The 22,981-nt window shown below is 56.0% G+C and overlaps 2 protein-coding genes and 11 non-coding genes across 13 annotated transcripts in view; 1 reads left to right on the top strand and 12 right to left on the bottom strand.

Moving 5' to 3' along the window:
• Positions 1–989: 989 nt before the first annotated feature.
• On the bottom strand, positions 990–1,061 carry TRNAC-GCA (transfer RNA cysteine (anticodon GCA)). The gene has a single exon. It is a non-coding gene; the product is annotated as a tRNA-Cys (tRNA).
• Positions 1,062–1,439: 378 nt separating this feature from the next.
• Positions 1,440–1,511, bottom strand: TRNAC-GCA (transfer RNA cysteine (anticodon GCA)). Its single transcript has one exon. It is a non-coding gene; the product is annotated as a tRNA-Cys (tRNA).
• A 402-nt stretch (positions 1,512–1,913) lies between these two features.
• Positions 1,914–1,985, bottom strand: TRNAC-GCA (transfer RNA cysteine (anticodon GCA)). The gene has a single exon. It is a non-coding gene; the product is annotated as a tRNA-Cys (tRNA).
• Positions 1,986–2,382: 397 nt separating this feature from the next.
• Positions 2,383–2,454, bottom strand: TRNAC-GCA (transfer RNA cysteine (anticodon GCA)). Its single transcript has one exon. It is a non-coding gene; the product is annotated as a tRNA-Cys (tRNA).
• Positions 2,455–2,818: 364 nt separating this feature from the next.
• Positions 2,819–2,890, bottom strand: TRNAC-GCA (transfer RNA cysteine (anticodon GCA)). The gene has a single exon. It is a non-coding gene; the product is annotated as a tRNA-Cys (tRNA).
• A 397-nt stretch (positions 2,891–3,287) lies between these two features.
• TRNAC-GCA (transfer RNA cysteine (anticodon GCA)) lies at positions 3,288–3,359 on the bottom strand. The gene has a single exon. It is a non-coding gene; the product is annotated as a tRNA-Cys (tRNA).
• A 410-nt stretch (positions 3,360–3,769) lies between these two features.
• Positions 3,770–3,841, bottom strand: TRNAC-GCA (transfer RNA cysteine (anticodon GCA)). The gene has a single exon. It is a non-coding gene; the product is annotated as a tRNA-Cys (tRNA).
• A 355-nt stretch (positions 3,842–4,196) lies between these two features.
• Positions 4,197–4,268, bottom strand: TRNAC-GCA (transfer RNA cysteine (anticodon GCA)). The gene has a single exon. It is a non-coding gene; the product is annotated as a tRNA-Cys (tRNA).
• A 2,159-nt stretch (positions 4,269–6,427) lies between these two features.
• Positions 6,428–6,499, bottom strand: TRNAC-GCA (transfer RNA cysteine (anticodon GCA)). The gene has a single exon. It is a non-coding gene; the product is annotated as a tRNA-Cys (tRNA).
• A 2,075-nt stretch (positions 6,500–8,574) lies between these two features.
• Positions 8,575–11,360, bottom strand: RPL23 (ribosomal protein L23). The gene is made up of 5 exons (XM_066205344.1): positions 11,256–11,360; positions 10,942–11,025; positions 10,684–10,812; positions 9,784–9,897; positions 8,575–8,693 (listed from the first exon to the last, which is right to left on the bottom strand). Exons 1-5 carry the CDS (start codon positions 11,266–11,268, stop codon positions 8,611–8,613), a joined length of 423 nt encoding a protein of 140 aa, XP_066061441.1. The 5' UTR covers positions 11,269–11,360; the 3' UTR covers positions 8,575–8,610.
• Positions 11,361–11,503: 143 nt separating this feature from the next.
• On the bottom strand, positions 11,504–11,575 carry TRNAC-GCA (transfer RNA cysteine (anticodon GCA)). The gene has a single exon. It is a non-coding gene; the product is annotated as a tRNA-Cys (tRNA).
• Positions 11,576–11,784: 209 nt separating this feature from the next.
• Positions 11,785–11,856, bottom strand: TRNAC-GCA (transfer RNA cysteine (anticodon GCA)). The gene has a single exon. It is a non-coding gene; the product is annotated as a tRNA-Cys (tRNA).
• A 274-nt stretch (positions 11,857–12,130) lies between these two features.
• The window catches only part of LASP1 (LIM and SH3 protein 1), a 29,198-nt gene continuing 18,347 nt past the window's right edge, over positions 12,131–22,981 (top strand). Inside the window, exons 1-2 of the mRNA XM_066205340.1 lie at positions 12,131–12,333; positions 19,280–19,374. Coding sequence (XP_066061437.1) covers positions 12,265–12,333; positions 19,280–19,374 — 164 coding nt within the window. The 5' untranslated portion in view covers positions 12,131–12,264. The remainder of the gene's footprint in view (positions 12,334–19,279; positions 19,375–22,981) is intronic.

The following is a 22,981-nucleotide window of genomic DNA, read 5'->3' as shown; positions in this document are numbered from 1 at the left end:
GAGGGCGGCAATGCCAGAGAAACGCCTGGAAATGATGATGTGAGTAATTCCCAAAGCACCCAAAGCCACGGGACGAGTCTGTCCGGCTGCACTCGCCACAGGAACGCGCGGAGGGGGCGGGCAGCCCCCCGGGCTCGGAGCTTTGATCCCAAAGTGTCGCACAGCCTGGCCCGGGCCGAACCCGGGCGGTTCTGTCACCTCCGGGGCTGCCCCGGGGCGGGTCAGAACCGGGGACATCAGAGGGTGTGCGGGGGTAGAACTGTGCCCGGGGCGGGTCAGAGCCGGAGATTTCCCGGGACAGAGCTGGGGAACCTCTCGGGATACACCCGGTGGTCTCCCGGGATAACTCCAGTGATCTCCCGAGATAACACCAGGGATCTCCCGGGATAACTCCACTGATCTCCCAGTTTGGACCTCATGATCTCCCGGGATAACACCGGCGGTTTCCCGGTGTGGCCGGGCCGGGTCTCGAACTCGTGACCTCCGGCTCCCCGGCCCGCGGCGCTGCCCCCGCGCCACCCGCCCGCGGCGCCCCCCGCGCCCCCCCCCCCAGCCCGCGCCCGGGGCGTGGCTCAGGGGCAGCGCCGCCGCCCGCGGGGCCGGGGGTCCCGAGTTCGAGCCCCGGGGCTGCCCAGACCGTGACCTGGTGTCACCGCAGTCACCCAACCTGATGGTTTGGACATCAGGGCCTGGAGGAAACAGCTCAGGACTTCTAGAAATGCTTAATACTCATAATTCACTGTTTCAATTAAAGGTAATTACTCCAACAGGAAAAACTGGAGCGGGCAGCCGTTGAGTTTGTGTGGCCGTGCAGGACTCGGGAGAGCAGAGGGGAACATCTCAAAGTGGGAATTCAGGCTTGGCAAAACATCACCAAGTGATTTCTGAGACCTCAGATGGGTAAGAAAGGCTCTGCGTGGTCTGTGTGTGAGGAGTTTGTGGAGGAAAAAAGGGTGAAAAAGCAGCAAAAGAGAAAAAAAAAGAGAGAGAGGGGGCACCTGGAGTTGAACCAGGGACCTCTTGATCTGCAGTCAAATGCTCTGCCACTGAGCTATACCCCCCTGGGATCACATCTCCTCCAGGGACATTTAAAAATATTTATTGGGAAAGGAAAAAAGTTTTGTTGTCCAAGGATTGGATCCCTTTCCTCCACAGCTCCCTGAGCACCTTAATGTACCTGCCCCAGGTGCAGGGAGTTAAAGGGGATAAACGATGGTGAAAATGAGAAATTCTGGCGGTGAATTTAAACCAGAGAAAAGCTCACACAGCAGACAGCGAGGGGTTGTCCCACAGAGCAGAACCCCGGCACTTGCCCAACCCTCGGGGCCTCATTCCTTGGATTCCGGGGCTCAGAACCAGGTGGCAGATCCTCCAGGAGCTCTCCATGTTATTTCTGTGAAAGATTTGGGCAAAAGGAGGGTGAGAGGAGGGAAAAGACAAGGGGGCACCTGGAGTTGAACCAGGGACCTCTTGATCTGCAGTCAAATGCTCTGCCACTGAGCTATACCCCCTGTCCCACTGCTCTGAAAAAGAGCAATCAAATCCCTGAAATAATTTTAAAATATATATAAAAAAGAGCAACAAAATCCCTGAGAAAAAAAAATTTAAAAAGAGCAACAAAATCCCTGAAAAAAAAATTAAAAATATATTTAAAAGAGCAATAAAATGCTTAAAAACCAGCTCAGGTTTTCTTCCCACTGCAGGTAAATGTCCCAGCCAAACCTGCACGGACACAAATGTTGTGCCTGGCCCTTGTCACTGGCCCAGAGTTTTCGTTCCTGCAGGATTTGTGCAGCTGAGAGCTCAGTCTTTAATCCCGGAGTTCCCAGCCGTGCTGCTGGGCAGGCACAGACAGCCTGGGGAAGAAAAAGGAGGAATCCTCCTCATTTTTTTCCCGGAAAAAAGGAGGAGAAAGGGGGCACCTGGAGTTGAACCAGGGACCTCTTGATCTGCAGTCAAATGCTCTACCACTGAGCTATACCCCCCTGGGCTGTTTAAAATCATTTTTAGAGCCTCAGCCTTTTCTCTCTGTGGGTTGGATCCCTTCACCGGACAGGTCCCTGTGCCCGCCACAGGCTGTGCAGGGAGTTAAATGTGATAAATCCTGAGAAATGGTGGGGATGATGAGAAATTCGGGTCAATGGCGGCTGCGGAGAAAAATTAAATTCAAACCAGAGAGTTAAAAACCAGAGAATTCAAAACCAGAGAAAGGTGCAGGCAGACAGCAAGTGGTTCCTACCCAGTGCAAAACCCTGAGCTTTTCTATGGTTTTGGTGCTCCTGCCCCGCATTCCCTGCCCAGGACAACCTCCCACATCCCACAGCAGCTTCCCACCTTCTCCTGAAGGATCTGGGCAGAGGGAAGAGGAGAAAAAAAAGAGAGAGGGGGCACCTGGAGTTGAACCAGGGACCTCTTGATCTGCAGTCAAATGCTCTACCACTGAGCTATACCCCCCTGGGATAACACCTGCACCAGGGAAAAATTAAAAATATTTATTGGGAACGGAAGTTTCGTTATCCAGGGGTTGGATTCCTTTCCTCCACAGCTCCCTGTGCAGCCCAGGGAGTGCCTGGTAAAGGTGCAGAGGGTTACATGTGATAAATGATGGTAAAAATGAGAAATTCCGCTGATGATTAGCGAGGATTGAGGACGGAGAAGAGCGCACGCGGGCAGAGCACAGCGCCAGAAGTTTCCCAGCAGAGCCTCTGTTCCCTGGGTGCCGCAGCTCAGAACCAGCACCCCACGCACAGCACGAGCTCCGGGCTCTCCGTGGGGTCTTCCTGCGGGGAATTTTTTGGCAAAAGGAAGAGGAAAAGGGAGGGGGCACCTGGAGTTGAACCAGGGACCTCTTGATCTGCAGTCAAATGCTCTGCCACTGAGCTATACCCCCCTGGGATCACACCTGCGCCAGGGAAAATTAAAAACATTTATTTGGGAAAGTAACGAGTTCCTCTGTCCGTGGATTGGGTTCCATTAGCCGACAGCTCCCTGTGCACCTCGACGTGCCCGTCAAAGGGCGTAAAACACCACCAGTGGGGCATGAAAATGAGGAGACAATCGGGAGAAAATGAGAATTAGGAGAAGAGTTACCACAGAGGAAAGCCCGCGCAGGCAGGGAATGGTTCTGACAGAACACAAGCCCCAAATTTTCCCCGTAGCCAGAGCACAAACCCTTTGAATTGAAGCTCCCAGCCAGCTCTGAGGGTACAGAACAAACTCACGAGACCCGACCAGAGCTCTCCAGCTTCCTTCTGGAGAGGATTTTGGCAAAAGGAAGAGGAAAAGGGAGGGGGCACCTGGAGTTGAACCAGGGACCTCTTGATCTGCAGTCAAATGCTCTACCACTGAGCTATACCCCCCGTTGTCAGTTCCCAAAATAAAACAATTAAAGGACGTTTCCCCCAAATCCCTGAGTTCTCTGCTCCTGAGGAACCGGCTCCTGCTGCAGGACCTGCGGGACTGGAGTGCGCCAGCAGCAGCCACGGAGTCACTGCACTCCCACACGGGGCCACACGACCTTGGCCCAGCTCCTCCCCAGTCCCAGTCTGTCCCAGTTCCTCCCCAGTCCCGCTCTGTCCCAGTCTGTCCCGAGTGCCCTGCACCACCAGGGAGTCTCCGACGTTTTTCCCTCGCTCCCGTCTCTGCCCGCAGCAGGGAAAAGAATGAACGGGAGAAGAGGCTGAGCTGCTGTTCCTCGTTTGCCTCCCAGTGCCCAAACCCCCCAAAATCCCCCAGGGAAAAGCAGCAAAAGAGAAAAAAAAAGAGAGAGAGGGGGCACCTGGAGTTGAACCAGGGACCTCTTGATCTGCAGTCAAATGCTCTGCCACTGAGCTATACCCCCCCGGGATCACACCTGCGCCAGGGACATTTAAAAATATTTATTGGGAAAGGAAAAAAGTTTTGTTGTCCAAGGATTGGATCCCTTTCCTCCACAGCTCCCCGAGCGCCTTAATGTACCTGCCAAAGGCTGGACATGGAGTTAAAGGGGATAAGTGGCGGTGGAAATGATCGATTCTGGTAGATCTGGTGTCTGCAGGGAAAGAAGAACCGGCAAAGCACAACCGCAGCACTTCCCCGACCATCGGGGCCTCGTTCCCTGGGTGCTGCAGCTCAGAACCAACTCCCCACGCACAGCACGAGCTCAGGGCTCTCTCCACGGTTTTCCTGTGGGGGAATTTTTGGCCAAAGGAAAAGAGAGGGGGCACCTGGAGTTGAACCAGGGACCTCTTGATCTGCAGTCAAATGCTCTGCCACTGAGCTATACCCCCCTGGGAGGACTCCTCCGCCAGGGAAAGTTAAAAACGTTTATTGGGAAAGAGGGAAGTTTGTCCGTCTGTGGGCTGGATCCCGTTCCTCGACAGCTCCTGTGCAGCCCAGTGTCCCTGTCCAAGGTGCAGGGAGTTAAATGGGATAAAAGACGGCAAATGGGATTCCTTCTGTTCCATTCCCCAGCCCTGATCCAGTCCGGGATATCCCCCATTCCGTGTCCTGGCTGGATCCAGTTCAGGTTTCCTCCCATTCCCTATGCTGGCTGCCAACCAGTCCGGGTTTTCCTCCCTACCATCTCCCACCCTGACTCACTCCAGGTTCTCCCCCATTCCAAATTTCAGGTGCAGTTCAGTCCAGGTTTTCCCCAAATCCACATTCCAGCCGTGATCCAGTGCAGGTTTTCCTCCATTCCATACCTCACTGAGATACACTCCGGGTTTTCCTCCATTCTGTATCCTGGCCGTGATCCAGTCCGGGTTTTCCTCCATTCTGTATCCTGGCCGTGATCCAGTCCGGGTTTTCCTCCATTCTGTATCCTGATGGTGGTCCCATCCATTCCGTATCCTACCCTGATCCTCTCTGGGGTTTGGGGTTTTTCCCCATTCCAGATTGCAGCCAGGATCCAGTCCCAGTTTTCCCCCATTCTGGATTCCGGTCCAGATCCAGTCCCGGTTTTTCCCCATTCTGGATTCCAGCCTGGATCCAGTCCCAGTTTTCTCCCATTCCTGATTCCAGCCTGGATCCAGTCCCAGTTTTCCCCCATTCTGGATTCCGGTCCAGATCCAGTCCCGGTTTTTCCCCATTCCGGATTCCAGCCTGGATCCAGTCCCAGTTTTCTCCCATTCCTGATTCCAGCCGGGATCCAGTCCCGGTTTTCCCCCATTCCAGATTCCAGCCGGGATCCAGCCCCAGCTTTCCCCCATTCCTGATTCCAGCCTGGATCCAGTCCCAGTTTTCCCCCATTCTGGATTCCGGTCCAGATCCAGTCCCGGTTTTCCCCCATTCCAGATTCCAGCTGGGATCCAGTCCCAGTGTTCCCCCTCACAGACACTTTCTCCCATTCACAGCAATGCATTTCCTGTGAGCGGCTCCTCACCCCGTGCACAGCCCCTGCGTGGGAACCCCGGGCACTGAGAATTCCAGGAATTCCAGGATTTCTGGGCTGACAGGCACTGACCCCCACAAACCGCCACATTTGACCCGAGGCTGTGGAAAAGGCTCCCAAAATTGAGTGACAGCTCTGGGACTGTGGGTGTGTGGTTTGGATAGAAGTGTGTGATATCCCAGGGTGGAAAATTCAGAGTTTTAGGTTTTAGAATACAATAATATATAAAAAGCAAGATGGAGGATTTAGGGCCTAGGGTGAATTCTTCTTTTTCACCTTCTCCTTCATGGGTCTGGGTGGGATTTTGTAATTGGGGAGAAAAATCCTCATCGCGGGCCCCGGGCGATTGGTTATTGGGTTAAAAGTGAAAATAATTGAGGTGTCATCTCATAATTGGACAATTTATCCTTTAAAGCCCTCGGAAAGAGTGAGAGACAGAACCATTTTAGCTCGAACTCCAAACTTGTGAGACTGTGACATCGATAAGAATTAATAAACACCTGAGCCCAAGCACGAAGTGAGTCTCCCGAGGATTTCATCCCGGCTCCGACAGAAGGAAAGAAGATAACAAACCCACGCCGCTGCGCTGCTCCGGGCCCTTGGCGGGGCTCCCGCCCCACATTCCCTGCCCAGCACAACCTCCCACGTCCCACAGCAGCTTCCCAACCTTCCCCCGATGGATTTGGGCAGAAGGAAGGCTGGAGGGAGAGGAGCGGAAGGAGAAAAGAGGAGTGGAACCTCTCCATCTGCAGTGAAATGCTCTCCCACTGAGCTGTGCCCTCTCCTTTCCGTGGCCATTCCCAGCAGGAATCTCCCTGCTCATTAACCAGCCCAGCAAAGCTCTGCTAATTAACCCCAGGACAAAACCCAGATCTCCTCCCAAAATCCTCATCCCTTTCCTCACCAGCACCCCCAGATGCTGCTCTGCCCTCTTGGGGCTCAGCTGCCTTCCCTCTGGCCAGCACAGGGCTGACACCCGGCTCCAGGGGGGGAAATCCTGGGAATTCCGGGCTCCAGAGCACGTTTTGGGGGATAAAAAGATGGAAAAAAGGGAGGGGGCACCCGGATTTGAACCGGGGACCTCTTGATCTGCAGTCAAATGCTCTGCCCCTGAGCTATACCCCCGGCTGGGCAGGACAGCCAGGTGAGGCTCCTCGTGGCCAGGTGAGGTTCTTTGTGGCCAGGTGAGGCTCCTCCTGGCCAGGTGAGGTTCCTTGTGGCCAGGTGAGGCTCCTCCTGGCCAGGTGAGGCTCCTCCTGGCCAGGTGAGGTTCCTCCTGGCCAGGTGAGGCTCCTCCTGGCCAGGTGAGGTTCCTTGTGGCCAGGTGAGGCTCCTTGTGGCCAGGTGAGGCTCCTCGTGGCCAGGTGAGGCTCCTCCTGGCCAGGTGAGGTTCCTTGTGGCCAGGTGAGGCTCCTCGTGGCCAGGTGAGGTTCCTTGTGGCCAGGTGAGGCTCCTCCTGGCCAGGTGAGGTTCCTTGTGGCCAGGTGAGGCTCCTGACGTGGCCGTGTCACATTCCAGGGCTGGCTGTCACCTCCCAGCTGCTCTCAGCCCCACTGCCAGCGCTCTCACCACGCTCCTGGTGCTCAATTCCCACCTGATTCCCTCTAAAAACAAAACCCCCGAATGTGGGCAAAAGGAAAGGAGCGTTTCCAGCCCTGGCTTCATCACCGCTGGCTGTGCCTGTCTGCTCTTTCACCAAAAATCCACCCCAAAATGTTGAATCCAGCTCTGAAACGATGGAGAAACCCTCCAGAAAGCGGGAATGGTGAAACTGATCCACGAGAGCGGCTTTGTTGGGGTGGTTCCTTACACGAAGCAGGTCCCTGCACCTCTGGGATGACGGTGACTGCTCGGGAAGACAGGAATCCTCTCCAGCTGCAGGTCTGGAATGTTGGGATCACCCCCAGAGCACGGCTGCGCCCTCCCGGGGGCTCCAGGGAACGATCCGCGGGCGCTCTCCTGCTCCGGAACCCTGCGGAGAACACGGGGAGGGACCCTCGGGACGCGCAAAACCTCGGCCGAGTTTCCTCCTGCTGCCTTGCAGGCGGCTCTGGGATATCCAGGGATGTCCAGGGATATCCAGGGATCCACTGGCAATGGTCAGAGAGGTTTAAACACCAAAGCTGGGCCGGGGGTTTGTGCAGCCTCGCCTGGGGTGGTTCTGCTGAATCCCGGGGGTGTCGCTGCCTTCCAGAACATCGGGAAGGGCACAGGAACATCGGGAATGGGCGGCACAAAGGGATCGGGAATGGCACAGGAGCATCGGGAATGGCACAGGAACATCGGGAATGGGTGGCACAAAGGCATCAGGGATGGCACAGAAACTTTGGGAATGGCACAAAGGCATCAAGAATGGCAGAAAAATATCGGGAATGGGAAGCACAGAAATGTCAGGAATGACACAGAATCATCAGGAATGGCCTAAAACCACCAGGGATGGCACAGGAGCATCGGGAATGGCACAGGAGCATCGGGAATGGGCGGCGCAAAGGCATCAGGGATGGCACAGAGCCATCGGGGATCTCCAGAAGTGCAGCAGGAACAGCTCGGTGCCAGCTGGGAATTGCAGTGCTGGCAGCAGCCCCCTTCTCCTGCCCTGGAATGTGGGGTCAGCGTTCCAGGCACCGAACACCCCAAGAGCAGGGCGAAGCCACCCCGTTGTCGCCTGTGGGCCGGGAGATCACAGCTCCCACCCAAACCATTCCTCCTTCTGCCCCAGGAACAGCGGGACAACCACAGAGAGCCCCGGCTGTTCCCGGGCCATCCCTCCCCACGGTGCTCCACATGGATCCGAGCTGATCCCGAGCTCAGCTCACGCTCTCCAGGTGCAGCTGCAGCCCCAGCCACTCCTCAGGTGACAGCAGCGGCCTCCCCATGTCCCCAGCCAAGGGACACTCCTCAGGTCCCACCGTCCAGCAGGAACCCTGCAGCTCCGGGGGCAGCTCAGCCTCACGCACTGTTTCACTTTAAATTGCCCATTCCAGAAGAAAAATCCCTGGAATTCTCCAATTCTGAGCTGCCACGGACCCCTCCCAGCTGCCCTCACTGAAATTCGCGCCGTTCCAGGGATTCTTCAGGAACCTGCCCCAAAACCGGGACTGTTAAATCCCCCCCAAATCCCATCCTCCAGCTGGAGCTCCGCAAAAACGCTTCCCCAGCAGAACCCAGCTCCTGTTTGGCAAGGAAACACCACGCTGGGGTTGGCAGGAGGAGTTTTATTGCGCGTCCTGGCGGGCTCAGGCGATGCTGCCGGCGTTGGAGGCGATCCTGGGCCACAGGTCTGCACATTCCTTGGCCACGGGGCCCGTGATGGCCGAGCCTGCAAAACAGGGACACCGCGGGGTTAAATCCCGCCTCAGGGGCTGGGCTGGCATTCAGACTGCCCCTGGAAGTGTCCCTGGATGGGGCTGGGAGCAGCCTGGGATCAGGGAAAATGCAGAGAATTCACAGAATCACCAGGGTGGAAGAGAACTTCAAGATCATCGAGTCCAACCCAGCCCTGACACCTCAACTAAACCCCGGCCCCGAGCTCCACATCCAGTTTTTCTTAGAACACGTCCAGGGATGGTGACTCCACCACCTCCATGGGCTGACAATTAAGAGTAATTTATCACACTTTGAGTCAAAAACTTTTTCCTGACATCCAGCCTGAATTTCCCCTGGTGCAGCCTAAAGCTGGGTCCTTTCCTTCTCTCAGCTGCTGCCTGAAAAAAAAAAACCAAACCCAAAACTCCCACTGGCTGCAGGCACCTCACAGGGAGTTGTGGAGAGTGATCAGGTCACCCCTGAGTCTCCTTTTCTCCAGATAAACACCCCCAGCTCCCGCAGCGCCTCCCCACAGGGTTTGTGTTCCCTCGTCACCTCCTCGGGATGCCCTCCAGATGTCCCTGGGGTGAGCTTCCAGCTCCCTTCCAGCCAAACCAGCCTGGAATTCTGTGATTTGGAGCTCACAGATGCTTCAGGGCAGCATTTCCCACCCCAGAAATGCCCTTCTCTGAGGGGAATCCTGAGTCCTTTCCTCCAGCAGAGCTCAGCCCTGTGGCACTGCTGTGTTCCCAGTGGGACACAATCCCCAGCAGGACACAATTCCCAATCCCAGTAGAACACAATTCCCAGCAGGACACAATTCCCAGTCCCAGTAGGACAGAATTCCCAGTAGGACACCATTCCCATTCCCAGCAGGACTCCATTCCCAGTCCCAGCAGGACGCCATCCCCATTCCCAGCAGGACGCCATTCCCGGTCTCAGGAAAACACCATTCCCAGTCCCAGCAGGACACCAGTCCCATTCCCAGCAGGACGCCAGTCCCATTCCCAGCAGGACGCCATTCCCATTCCCAGCAGGACGCCATTCCCAGTCCCAGCAGGACGCCATTCCCAGTCCCAGCAGGACGCCATTCCCAGCCTCACCCTTCATCTCCCCCTTGTTGTTGACGATGACTCCCGCGTTGTCCTCGAAGTAGAGGAACACTCCGTCCTTCCTCCGGTAGGATTTCCTCTGCCTGATCACCACGGCCGGGTGCACTGCCAGGGAAAAGGGACAACACGGATCCCACACGCGTCCCACAAAACCCACGGGGGGTTTAGGTACAAAAAGTTCCTGCTCATAGTCAACACTGAGCAGGAAACAGCCGCGGCTGCACCTGAGCCCGGGAAATTTGGGTTCCCCCCTGTCTTAGCTGTTTTGAAATAAATTATTCGTTCACAAGACAGATTCGGCCAAAGCTCCTCTGGAGCAGGAGCGAAGCCAAGGCAGGAAGGGGGTGGAGCTGGATGGGATTTGAGGTCCCTTCCCACCCGGATCATTCCATGATTCCATAATTTTAATTTTACAGATCCATGTGACATCACTCCTGTTTTCCTGACGGGCAGCCGGACTCAGGAGGTGACTGAGAGAAGGAATTCCATGCTCACAGAATTCCGTGATTCCCTAATTTTTATTTTACAGAGATCCACGTGACATCACTCCTGTTCTCCTGATGGACAGCTGGACTCAGGAGGGGGTTGAGGGAAGGAATCCCTGCCTGGCACAGGTTCCCCAGAGCAGCTGCGGCTGTCCCCGGACCCCTGGCAGTGTCCCTGCCCACCCCAGGATGGATTTAACGTCCCCTCCCAATTCCCGAGCCCCGTGTCCCACCGCGGATTGAAATCAACAGCACCGGCAGCTGCCACTTCACCCAAGAGCGGCGCCTTTGCTCTGCCCTTCCACGACAACTCCCTGAGCCACGGCACAGACCCAACGAGTGCTTTAGAGAAGGGCTAGGCGAGGATTCCCCGCGCCCGATTCCCGGGAGGAATTCCCGCACTCACCCTTCTTCCTCAGCTCCGGCTTGCCCTTCTTCACCGTGGCCATCACCATGTCGCCCACGCCGGCCGCCGGCAGCCGGTTCAGGCGGCCCTTGATGCCCTTCACCGAGATGATGTACAGGTTCTTGGCCCCTGCGGGGAGCGGCGCCGCCGTTAGCCCGGGATTCCCGGAGCCGCCCTCATCCCGGGATTCCCGGGGAGCAGGCCCTTTCCCGGGGCGCTCCGCCGGTTCCCGGCGCGCCTCTCCAGCCCCGCACTCACCGGTGTTGTCGGCGCAGTTGATCACGGCGCCCACCGGGAGACCCAGGGAGATGCGGAACTTGGCCCCGGACGAACCTCCGCGTCCTGCGGGTCGAGAAGAGCGTTAAGAGCCCGGTGAGGCCTCACGGAGCGGCCGCCCCATGGCGCCGGGCCTGCGCCTCGCGGGGAGGGCGACGGCGACAACACCCGCGCCATCCGCCCCCGCCCGGGCTCAGGCGCCTGTCCTCGGGTCCCCGCCGCGCCGGGGAGGCCGCGGGGACAGCGGATGGCGGCGGATGGAGCCGGATGGCGGCGGGGAGCGGCGCCCCCCTCACCTCGCTTGGACATCTTGGCGCCGGAAGAGGCGGCGGATGTCACGTGACGCGCCCGCCCCGCCTCGCTCCGCCCCGCGCGCGGCGCCCCCTGGCGGCGGCGGGAAACGCGACGCCCTCAGCGGTACCGGGGAGCTCCGGGAGAACCGGGAGAACCGGGAGAACCGGGAGGGGGCGGCGGGGACGGAAAGAGGACCGGGGAGAAAACATTGGATAAAGAGAGGAAAAAAAAAAAAAAAGCTAACAAAACAAGGGGGCACCCGGATTTGAACCGGGGACCTCTTGATCTGCAGTCAAATGCTCTGCCACTGAGCTATACCCCCGCTGGCTGATTGAAGCTGCTCGGTGTCAATTTGGGGCTCGCTCCACGCCTGCGCAGCCGCCGCTCCACACGGGGGCTGCGCCCGCGCGCCAAGGCGACCCTCCCGCCTCAGATTCCCCCCCCCCGGAAACACCGACAAAAAAACCAAAAAACCGGACAAAAACACCAAAAACGCCAAAAAACGCCAAAAAACGCCAAAAACGCCGCTTGAGGGGGCACCCGGATTTGAACCAGGGACCTCTTGATCTGCAGTCAAATGCTCTACCACTGAGCTATACCCCCGCCCGCCGCGCGCTCCCGCCGGGACTCCCCTCCGCTCCCTCCCCGCCCCCAGCGCTCGCCGGTTCGAATCCCGCCGCGCGCCCTCGTGTAAATTTTTTTTTATTTTGCGGTTTTTTTCGCCGTTTTCGGCCCTTTTCAGGGACGTTTTCGGCCTTCCGGGAGGAGGGCAGCGGGGCGCGCTCTCCGTCCGCTCGCACGCGCGTTACGTGTGCGCGCACGCGTAGGCGCCCGCCCCGCCCCCGCCGTCCTCTTCCTCCTCCCCTCCCCGACTATTTAAAGTCGCGACATCGCGGGCGGCGGCTCAGTGGAAGAAGAAGGAGAAGGCGGCGGGGAAGGAGGGTGGGAATCCTGCTTTTTTTTATTATTATTATTATTCTCCCCCTCCTCTCTCCGCGCGGCGTCGCAGCCATGAATCCCAACTGTGCGCGCTGCGGGAAGATCGTGTATCCCACGGAGAAGGTGAACTGCTTGGATAAGGTGAGTCCCTCCCGGAGGGGCCGCACGTGGCAGGCAGGAGAAGGGTTTGGGGTTTTTTTTTTTCCAGAGGATTGCCTGCGAGTGGGATGGTTTTCCCTCTCGCCCCTCATTTCTAGGGGTTCTTACATTGGAATGTGGGTTTTTTGGGGGGTCTCCGCCGGGATTCCAGCCCCCCGCGGGCGGCACTTCCTTGTGGACGCGGCTCTTCCCCCCCTCCCCCCCGCCCTATTCCCGGGAATATTTCCACGCTTCCCATTCCCAACCCCGCTTTTCCCGGGGGGATTTCCACGCTGAATCCCTCGGCGGTGAGACCCCCATTCTCCCGGGAGGGGGGGGGGGAGGGAAATTCCAGGGAATCTGGGTCCCTCCCACCCCCCCCAATTCCCAGGGATTTCTCCACGCTCCCAACCCCCTTTTCCCGAGGGGGTTTCCACGCTGGGTGTCCCCAGGGAGGGGACGGGGATGGAGCTCTTTGCCCGGGGGGCTCCGGCAGCATCCCCCGGCCCTTCTTTCCACGGCAAATATTTTTTATCTCTTGGAATATCCGCGTTTCGAAGGCGGCACATCCGTGTGGAGGCCCGAGGAAAGCAACAGTTAACGCTTCCCTGAAGCCGGGAGCCTCATCTGGTTTCCATTATCGAGCTTTTTCCCCCCCTTTTTTTTTTTTTTTTTTTCCTTCCCAAATTTTCCATCCCGATTGATACTTCCCCGTTCCAAACCCCCCCCCATCCCCGCTCTCCGGGGCTGCTGCTCTTAACCCCGGAGTAATTTTTGGAGTATTTGGGAAAAACCCAAAGTGGGGAAGGTGATGGTGGCTCCCCCATTCCCATGGGATTCCCTCTCCCTCTCCTCTCCCAGGCTTCTGGGACAAACCAGTTTAGGGGGAACTAAAAAAAGTAACTGGGAAGAGAAGAAACGCTCCGGTCTCCCGCGGCATTCCTGAGCTCCGGCGGACCCTGTTGCTCGCATTTTTAAGGGATGATGTTTTCTCTTCCTGAGGCCGGGAAGGGCTGGACTCTCCCACCCCCGAGCGCCGGGGTTCGGGGGCTGCGAGGGGCTCGGTGCCCTGGGAGCATCCAGGAGGTCGGGATTGGGGATAACTGGGAGGGAAAAGGGGATTTGGGATAACTCGGAGGGCAAAGGGGATTGGGGATAAAAGGAAGGGAAAAGGGGTTGGGGGATAGAAGGAAAGGAAAAGGGGATTGGGGACAGAAGGAAGGGAAAAGGGGTCGAGGGACAACAGGGAGGGAAAAGGGGTTTGGAGATAACTGGGAGGGAAAAGGGGATTGGGGATAGAAGGAAGGGAAAAGGGGTTTGGGAATAAAAGGAAGGGAAAAGGGGTCGGGGGATAAGTGGAAGGGAAAAGGGATTTGGGGGATTTGGGTAAAAGGAAGAGGAGAGGGGTTTGGGGATTGAGGATGTTTGGAAGGAAAAAGGGAGTGCTGGGGTTGTGGATACTCAGGAAGGGAAAGGGAGTTTGGGGCTTGTGGGTGTTTGGAAAAGGGGTTTTGGGATGGAGGGTGTTTGGAAGGGAAAAGGAGTGCTGGGGTTGTGGATATTCGGAAGGAAAAAGGGGTTTGGGGATGATTTGTAGATTTGGAAGGGGGGCTCGAGGGTTGTGGATTTTTGGGAGGGCTGGGATTGTGGGTATTAGGAAAGGAAAGGGGGTTTGGGGTTGTGGATATTTGGAAGGGAAGAGGGGGGGATTGAGGATAAATGGAAAGGGAAATGGAGTGCTGGGATCGTGGATATTTGGAAGGGAGAAAGGTTTGGGGACAACCGGAAGGGAAAGGGGATTTGGGAGTTGTGGATCTTTGGAGGGAAAGGGCAGTGCTGGGATTGTGGCTAATAGGAAGAGGGAAAGAGGGCTGGGACTGTGATATTCAGAAGGGAAAGGGGATTTTAGGGTTGTGGATATTTGGAAGGGAAAAGGAGCGCTGGGACTGTGGATATTTGGAAGGAAAGTGCTGGGACTGTGGCTGATAGGAAGGGGCTTTTGGGATTGTGGATATTTGGAAGGGGAGTGCCGGCGTTGCGGCTCTTTGGGAGCCAAGGGGGATCCCAGGACACCGGCAGGGAAGGGGATGAGCCCTGGCTCCCTCCCGGGCTCCGGGAGATGCTGAATTCCGGCTCTGGGAAGCAGGCAGGAGCCCTCAGTCACCATCTTGTCCTCCTCGGGCTGCTCAGCCACTTCCTCTTCCTAAAAGCCGTGCCACGGCCGGCCCGTGGTGCTGCTCCCCCGCCTCCCCTTTTCCCGGAGCGCTGCCCCGCTTCCCGTAAAACCGTGGGCAGGGCCTGGGAGAGCCTCTGGCCCTGCTTTTCCCGTTCCTTGGAGTGTCTGCCCCTGCTTTTCCCGTTCCTTGGAGCCTCTGCCCCTGCTTTTCCCGTTCCTTGGAGCGTCTGCCCCTGCTTTTCCCGTTCCTTGGAGCGTCTGCCCCTGCTTTTCCCGTTCCTTGGAGTGTCTGCCCCTGCTTTTCCCGTTCCTTGGAGTGTCTGTCCCTGCTTTTCCCGTTCCTTGGAGTGTCTATCCCCGCTTTTCCCGTTCCTTGGAGCCTCTATCCCTGCTTTTCCCGTTCCTTGGAGCGTCTGCCCCTGCTTTTCCCGTTCCTTGGAGCGTCTGCCCCTGCTTTTCCCGTTCCTTGGAGCGTCTGCCCCTGCTTTTCCCGTTCCTTGGAGTGTCTGTCCCTGCCTTTCCCAACCTTTGGATCCCCTCTGTCCCTGCCTTTCCCATTCCTTGGAATGTTTCTGTCCCTGCCGTTCCCAACCTTTGGATCCCCTCTGTCCCTGCCTTTCCCATTCCTTGGAATGTTTCTGTCCCTGCCGTTCCCAACCTTTGGATCCCCTCTGTCCCTGCCTGTCCCGAGCCCAGTCCGAAGTTCACCCGGGCCGTGTTATCCCGGGAGGGAACAGCCACAGCCCTGGGCTGGCCGGGACGAGCCCACTTTGCCCCCAGAACCCGGAAAATCCTCTTCCCTTTGGGATTTATGGAAAACCCCCCCACTTTATCTGACCCTGAGGCGGCCTGGGTGGCTCTGGGGACGTCGCTGTCCCTGCCCCCACGGGGACGGAGCTGCTGCCACCGCCGGTTTCCGCTGGGGAAGTGACACGGGGGGCCGGGCGCGCCCTGGGCTGCTCCCTCCTGCTGCTGCCCTCAGATCCTGGCGCCTCCAGGTGTGGGGTGTGCTCCAGGTGTGGGGTGTGCTCCAGGTGTAGGGTGTGCTCCAGGTGTGGGATGTGCTCCAGGTGTGGGGTTTGGAGTTTGCTCCAGGTGTGGGGTGTGCTCCAGGTGTGGGGTTTGCTCCAGGTGTGGGGTTTGGAGTGTGCTCCAGGTGTGGGGTGTGCTCCAGGTGTGGGGTTTGGAGTGTGCTCCAGGTGTGGGGTGTGCTCCAGGTGTGGGGTGTGCTCCAGGTGTGGGGTTTGCTCCAGGTGTGGGGTTTGGAGTTTGCTCCAGATGTGGAGTGTGCTCCAGGTGTGGGGTTTGGAGTTTGCTCCAGATGTGGAGTGTGCTCCAGGTGTGGGGTTTGGAGTTTGCTCCAGGTGTGGAGCGAGAGGCTTTGCCTGCTGGGACCCAGAGCGGCCCCTGGGAGTGTCCAGGGCCAGGCGGGAATGGGGTTTGGAGCCCCCGGGATGGGGTTTGGAGCCCCCCGGGACGGGGTTTGGAGCCCCCCGGGACGGGGTTTGGAGCCCCCGGAATGGGTTTGGAGCCCCCAGAATGGGTTTGGAGCCCCCCGGGATGGGGTTTGGAGCCCCCCGGGATGGGGTTTGGAGCCCCCCGGGATGGGGTTTGGAGCCCCCCGGGACAGTGGAACATGTCCCTGCCCACGGCTGGGACACTTCTCTCATCACTGGCTGAGTTTTCAGGTCCCTTTCCATCCCAAACCATTCCATGGTTATAAATCCAAGGCATCCTTTGGATGGATTATCTCTGACCCGCCCACCTGGATAAACTCACCTGGATAAACCTGGGAAGGTTCGGAGCCGTTTTCCTTTAAATCCACGGTTTTCCCGGCCAGGTTAATGTCGGTCAGAAGAGCTTCCAAAACACGAGTTCCCGCTTGGGAATCCTGTCTGGGATGTGGGATCACCCCCAGGCTCAGGATCGGGTAGCCCAGGGCCGTCCGTGCTCCTCTAAACCCCCACTCGGAGCCTGTCCTCCTTCTCCATGGAAATCTCAAAGTTATTTCGGCTTCCGGAACGTTCCTGCCAGCCCAAATAACTGCTGCTCCCCTGTGTGCATCCCGCGTTCGTTCCGTCCCTGTTGGTGACACCCCGGTGGCTGGGATCGGGGTTCCTTCCCTGCTGGATCACTGGGATCTGCTGGATTGGGGGGGGATCTGTTGCTGTTCCTGGATTTGGGATCAAGGTTCTGTCCCTGCTGGATCACAGGGATCTGCTGGATTGGGGGGGGGGGATCTGTTGCTGTTCCTGGATTTGGGATCAGGGTTCTGTCCCTGCTGGATCACAGGGATCTGCTGCAGTTCCTGGATTTGGGGTTGGGATTCCTTCCCTGCTGGATCAGAGTGATCGGCTGTTCCCAGATTTGGGATTGGGGTTGTTTCCCTGCTGGATCACAGGGATCTGCTGTTCCTGGAGCTGGGATTGGGATCAGAGGGATCTGCTGGATCACATGGCTTGGCTTCTTTTCCCAGATTTGGGATTGGGGTTGTTTCCAGGCTGGATCACCGGAATCTCGTTCCCGCTCCCAGAGCTGGGGTTGGGATTTCTTCCCTGCTGGATCACAGTGATCTGCTGCTGTTCCTGGATTTGGGATTGAGTTAGGGATCTGCTGTTCCTGCTCCCAGATTTGGGACTAGAATTGTTCCCCTGCTGGATCACAGGGATCTGCAGCTATTCCCAGATTTGGGATGGGGGTTGTTCCCCTGCTGGATCACAGGGATCTGCAGCTATTCCCGGATTTGGGATGGGGGTTGTTCCCCTGCTGGATCACAGGGATCTGCAGCCATTCCCGGATTTGGGATGGGAGTTGTTCCCCTGCTGGATCACAGGGATCTGCAGCCATTCCCGGATTTGGGATGGGGGTTGTTCCCCTGCTGGATCACAGGGATCTCAGCTGGCTGTGCCGGCCCCTCCTGGGAGCCGGGCCATCCCTGGTGGAGCAGCTCTGGGATGGTGCCACCACTGGCAGCTCCCGCTGGGAAGGGCCCTGACCCCCCCCAAAACCAGGCTGGCACTTCCAACAAACCCCAAAACCTCGGGATTCACCTGCTGATCCATCCTTCGGGAGCCCAGAAGCCGGGAAGGGACAGAGGAGCAGAACCCCTGCGGGCGGGAGGAGCCGGAACAGAGGGGACGAACAAATTCATTGGAAGGAGGAGAATTGTCCCGACCGACCCGGGCTGGGTCACGTCCCCGGGGCCGGGCGGTGTTTGCGCAGCGGGTGCGGCAGCGGGGCCCGGCTCCCCGCGGGAATGCGGATCCGGGCTGGGAGACGGGAATCCGCTCCTTGGGTGTCTGCAAGCGGAAATCCCGGCAAGAGCCAGCGGCTGGGTGTTCAACCTGAGTGTCGCACTCACCTGTCCTCTAATTAGCGCCTGGAGCTGCTAATTGAGCTCCAATTGGAGGAGTTTTCCCTGGTTTTGGGGTTTTTTGGGTGTCTTGGCTCGCTGTGGGAATGTGGATCCAGCCTGGGCAGGGAGAAGGGAATCAGCTTCTGGAAGGTTTGGAAGTGGAAATTCCAGCGAGAAGCAGCGGCTGGGTGTTCAAGGCCTGGGTGTCACACTCACCTGTCCTCTAATTAGCACTCGGAGCTGCTAATTGGGTTTTTGGAGGAGTTTTCCCTCATTTTTGGGGTGGTTTGGGAGCTGAGGGTTCGGGGCTGACAGACCCTGGCTGTGAGCTGTGAAGGATTTGCCCCAGGCTCTGCTTTTCCCTCTTTCCCTGCCCAGGAAATTCCCCTTCCAGCCTGGGAATTCCCACCAGACCCCTCAAATCCCCGTGGGAACGTGGGGTCAGGACATTGAACTTGGGCTGGGCGGCCTCAGAATCCCAAAAAATCGGCATCGTTTTGGTCAGGAAACACCTCCCAGGTCACCAAATCCAACCTTTCCTTCCTTCCAGCTCCTCCCAGCCTGGGGCCATCCAAGTGGGAATCATTTCTTTAGGAGCAGCCCTAAAAAAAAAAAATGAAATCTCTAAAAGAAAACCCTTTTAAAAAGAAAAGAAACCTTTAAAATGCTCCTTTTAGGGTTTGTGTGGGGTCGGGGTCTGGGGTTTTGGGGCTGTGGGTCTCCCCTGGGATCCGTGGCTGCTTCCCAGGAGAAGCTTTTCCTGCTTGGCTCCTGCAGCCTCACCTGACCTGCTCTGCTGGCTGCCCCCGGGCACAGAGCGGCAAAAAAAAACCCCAAAAACCCCCAAAGGAGCAACTTTGAACCCCCAAAACTCAGCTGTCCCCTCTGCTGAGTGTGCCCTGAACCAGCTCAGGTGTCACTTGTGCCTCTTGCCGAAGGAACTTTTCCTATCCGTGAATTCCTGGAGCTGGGGAAGGAAATAAATCTCTCCCGGGTCGGGAGAGATGGGATTTTATCCTGAATTAACCAGGATATTCCCTGTGCTCCCTTAACCAACCTTTTTTTAATTTTCGTTATCCAGATAATGCACTGGGAAGATCAGGAGAGATGGAATTTTATCCTGGATTAATTAGGATATTTATTCCCTGTGCTCACTTAACCAACAGTTTGGTTTTATTTTTTCCCCTTATTCAGAAAAATCCCGAGTTTTTCTCCCCTTTCCTGGCTGCTCCCGAGCTCTGCGCACCCAAAATATTCCTTGACCTCTACAAAAAGGAGTTTGAAAATCCCGCTTTTTTCACAGCTTGGGCAGCTCTTTGCAGGAAGAGTCATTTTTCCCGGTGTCCTGGGTGGGAATTTGGGGCTCCCGGGGGGATTTTGGGCTCCCCGGTGCTGATGGCTGTTCCCTTTTGCCGCAGTTCTGGCACAAATCCTGTTTCCACTGCGAGACCTGCAAGATGACCCTGAACATGAAGAACTACAAGGGCTACGAGAAGAAGCCGTACTGCAACGCGTGAGTTCTCCTCCTGAATTCCAGGGGATGACGGGGTTATTCACTCGGAAAATTGAAATTTTAAAAAGAAAAAAAAATTTAGAGATTTTTGGTAGTACGAAAAAGCAAACCAAAAAAAAAAAAACCACCGGCAGGAGTCGGAAGGCGACCTCGCCGGCGCTGTGGGCCGCGAAAGGAGGACCCCAAATGTTTCAGACGGGAAAAGGATTTCTTGTGTAAATTCTTATCGTTTTTATACGGTGTTATGATACAGACTTCGCGTGGTCGTTTGAACAGCCCATCTCCCCCCGAGTGATGAGGGGCAGGTCCTGGAAGGGATAAAGAACTCTGCCCCAGCTGGTTTGACAGCTGGCAATAGAATCCAAACTGCTGGTTCCGTCTTGCCGTTACCACCCAAGGCTGCGGTCTCCTGTGGGGTCTCCTGTGGGATTTCCTGGATATTCCGCTCCCAAACCCCAATCCCCGCCCTGAAAGGGGCCCTGTGGAGCCCCCTGAGGCCCCCAGGAGCTCTTTCCCTGCGGCTCCGCGGAACTTCTGGGAATGGAGGGAAGCCTTGGCTGGAGGGGGCTCAGCCCCACTTGGTGCTGGTGTTAAGGCGGTTAACTGGGGGGTTAAGGCGGTTAACTGGGGGGTTAAACCAGGGTTGCGCCCCCGGTTAGTGCTGGTGTTAAACCGGTTGGTACTAATGTTAAACCGGTTAATTCTGATGTTAAACCAGTTAATTCTGGTGTTAAGCCAGGGTTACACTCCCAGTTAACGCCGGTGTCCCAGCGGTCAGTGCCGGTGTCGCAGCGGTCAGCGCTGGTGTCCCAGCGGTCAGCGCCGGTGTCGCAGCGGTCAGCGCTGGTGTCGCAGCGGTCAGCGCTGGTGTCGCAGCGGTCAGCGCTGGTGTTGCAGCGGTCAGTGCTGGTGTCCCAGCGGTCAGCGCCGGTGTTCCAGCGGTCAGCGCCGGTGTCCCAGCGGTCAGCGCCGGTGTCCCAGCGGTCAGCGCCGGTGTCCCAGCGGTCAGCGCCGGTGTCCCAGCGGTCAGCGCTGGTGTCGCAGCGGTCAGCGCTGGTGTCGCAGCGGTCAGTGCTGGTGTCCCAGCGGTCAGCGCTGGTGTCCCAGCGGTCAGCGCTGGTGTTCCAGCGGTCAGCGCTGGTGTTCCAGCGGTCAGCGCCGGTGTCCCAGTGGTCAGCGCCGGTGTCGCAGCGGTCAGCGCCGGTGTCGCAGCGGTCAGCGCCGGTGTCGCAGCGGTCAGCGCCGGTGTCGCAGCGGTCAGCGCCGGTGTCGCAGCGGTCAGTGCCGGTGTCCCAGCGGTCAGCGCCGGTGTCCCAGCGGTCAGCGCCGGTGTTGAATCCGGGTTTCCAGGTGTCGGTGCCGGCCGTGGCCGCGCTCAGGCCCAGCCCGGGCAGGAGATAAATCCCCGAGCGGGCCGGGCTGGCCTGGAGGAGCTGCAGGGTTTGTTTGTGTCCCTGCGGGTGCGGGGAGCGCAGGGATGGGAAGGGCAGGATTTGTCTCCCTGCAGGGATGAGGAACTCAAGGGATTTTTTGGGAGCTCAGGGATTTGTGTCCCTGCAGGGTTTTTTTTGGGGAGCTCAGGGGTTTTTTGGGGAGCTCAGGGATTTTTCGGGGAGCTCAGGGATTTTTGGGGAGCTCAGGGATTTGTTGGGAGCTCAGGAATTCCCTCTGTCCTCGCTGGGGTCACCGGGGGCAGCCACCCCCGTGTCCTGGCAGGGAAAGGATCCCAAGGTAAATAAACCTGGGAGGGAAAATCCTCCGGGCTGAGGAGAGCGGCAGGAGCGGCTCCTGGGCCCTTTTTTATTTTTTCCTGGGCGCTTTTCTTTATTTTCCTGAGCCTCCCCCTGATTGTTTTTTGGTTTTTTTTTCCCTTGGGATTTTTTATTTTCCTGAGCCTTTTTTTTTTTTTTTTTTCCCCCCTCTGGACTGGTTTTTTTTTTTCTGGGATTTTTTTTTTTCCTTGGGATTTTTTATTTTATTTCCTCTGACCTTTTTTTTTTCCCCTGGGCTCTTTTTATCTCTGGTCCCTTTTCTTTTTTCTCCCCTCTGGGCTTCCCCACCTATTATTATTATTATTATTATTATTATTATTATTATTATTATTTTTAGCCATTTTATGACTATTTATGGGCCATGGATTTAACAAACTGGGGTGATACTTTTTAAAAATGAGCTGTGTTTAAAAAAAAAAGTATTTTTAGGGAACAGAGATTTTATTTTTTCACTCCTTTACTGACCGAGGGGCTTCTTTTAATTCTTCATTTTTATTTTATTTATTTATTATTTCAACCCAAAACCTGCCCCCCCCCCCCCAATAAATCCGTGGAAAATAAAATTTCTATAAAATTTTCCATAAAATTCTAAACTCCTAGCAAGAAAATATTCTCTCGACCCACGACGCTCCAGGGGTGATGGAGCAGCCTCCGATTCTCCCAGGGTGGGAATTTCTCCCCAGTTAAAATTCAATTTTGTCGGAATTTGCCTTTCTTGGTAAATAAAAACGGGCCGAGTTCCACGGAAAGGAGAAGTGGTGAGAGCCGGCTTTGCTCGGACCCTCCCAGTTCCGGGGTTGGTGGTTTGTGGGGGTTTTTTTGGGGTGTTTGTGCCTGAGGTTGGTGCTGCCTCTGCCTTGTCCAAAGTCCAGGACACTCCTGGCAATTCCAGTTGGGGCAGGGAATGGCGTGTGGAGGGGAAACGGCAAAAAAAAAAAAAAACAGAAAAAAAAAAAAGAAAAAAAAACAGGAAAAAAAATCAGTTTTTTCGGTTGGGAAATAGCAAAAAACTGAAAATAAATCGGGTTTTTGGGTGGGGAAATAGCAAAAAATGAAAATAAATCGGATTTTTGGGGGGGAAATAGCAAAAAAAATGAAAATAAATTGGGTTTTTAGGGGGAAATAGCAAAAAATGAAAATAAATTGGGGGTTTGGGGGGGAAAATAGCAAAAAACTGAAAATAAATCGGGTTTTTGGGTGGGGAAATAGCAAAAACTGAAAATGAATTGGCTTTTTAGGGGGAAATAGCAAAAACTGAAAATAAATTGGGGGTTTGGGGGGGGAAATAGCAAAAAACTGAAAATAAATCGGGTTTTTGGGGGGGAAATGGCAAAAAACTGAAAATAAATCGGGTTTTTGGGTGGGGAAATAGCAAAAAAATGAAAATGAATTGGCTTTTTAGGGGGAAATAGCAAAAAATGAAAATAAATTGGGGGTTTGGGGGGGAAAATAGCAAAAAACTGAAAATAAATCGGGTTTTTGGGGGGAAATAGCAAAAAACTGAAAATAAATCGGGTTTTTGGGGGGAATAGCAAAAAAAAATTAAAATAAATTGGTTTGGGGGGGAAATAGCAAAAAAATGAAAATAAATTGGGTTTTTGGGGGGTAAATAGCAAAAAAATGAAAATAAATTGGGGGTTTGGGGGGAAATAGCAGAAAAACTGAAAATAAATCGGATTTTTGGGGGGGAAATAGCAAAAAAAAATTAAAATAAATTGGGTTTTTGGGGGGGAATAGCAAAAAAATGAAAATAAATTGGGTTTTGGGGGGGAAATAGCAAAAAACTGAAAATAAATCGGGTTTTTGGGGGGGAAATAGCAAATAATTGGAAAAAA

Source organism: Chamaea fasciata, unplaced genomic scaffold (assembly GCF_029207755.1).
Source record: "Chamaea fasciata isolate MVZ Bird 193981 ecotype frontalis unplaced genomic scaffold, bChaFas1.0.hap1 SCAF_27, whole genome shotgun sequence".
NCBI lineage: Eukaryota > Metazoa > Chordata > Aves > Passeriformes > Sylviidae > Chamaea > Chamaea fasciata.
Note: the sequence above shows the minus strand (reverse complement) of the source record. Positions and strands in the feature narration are given on the sequence as shown.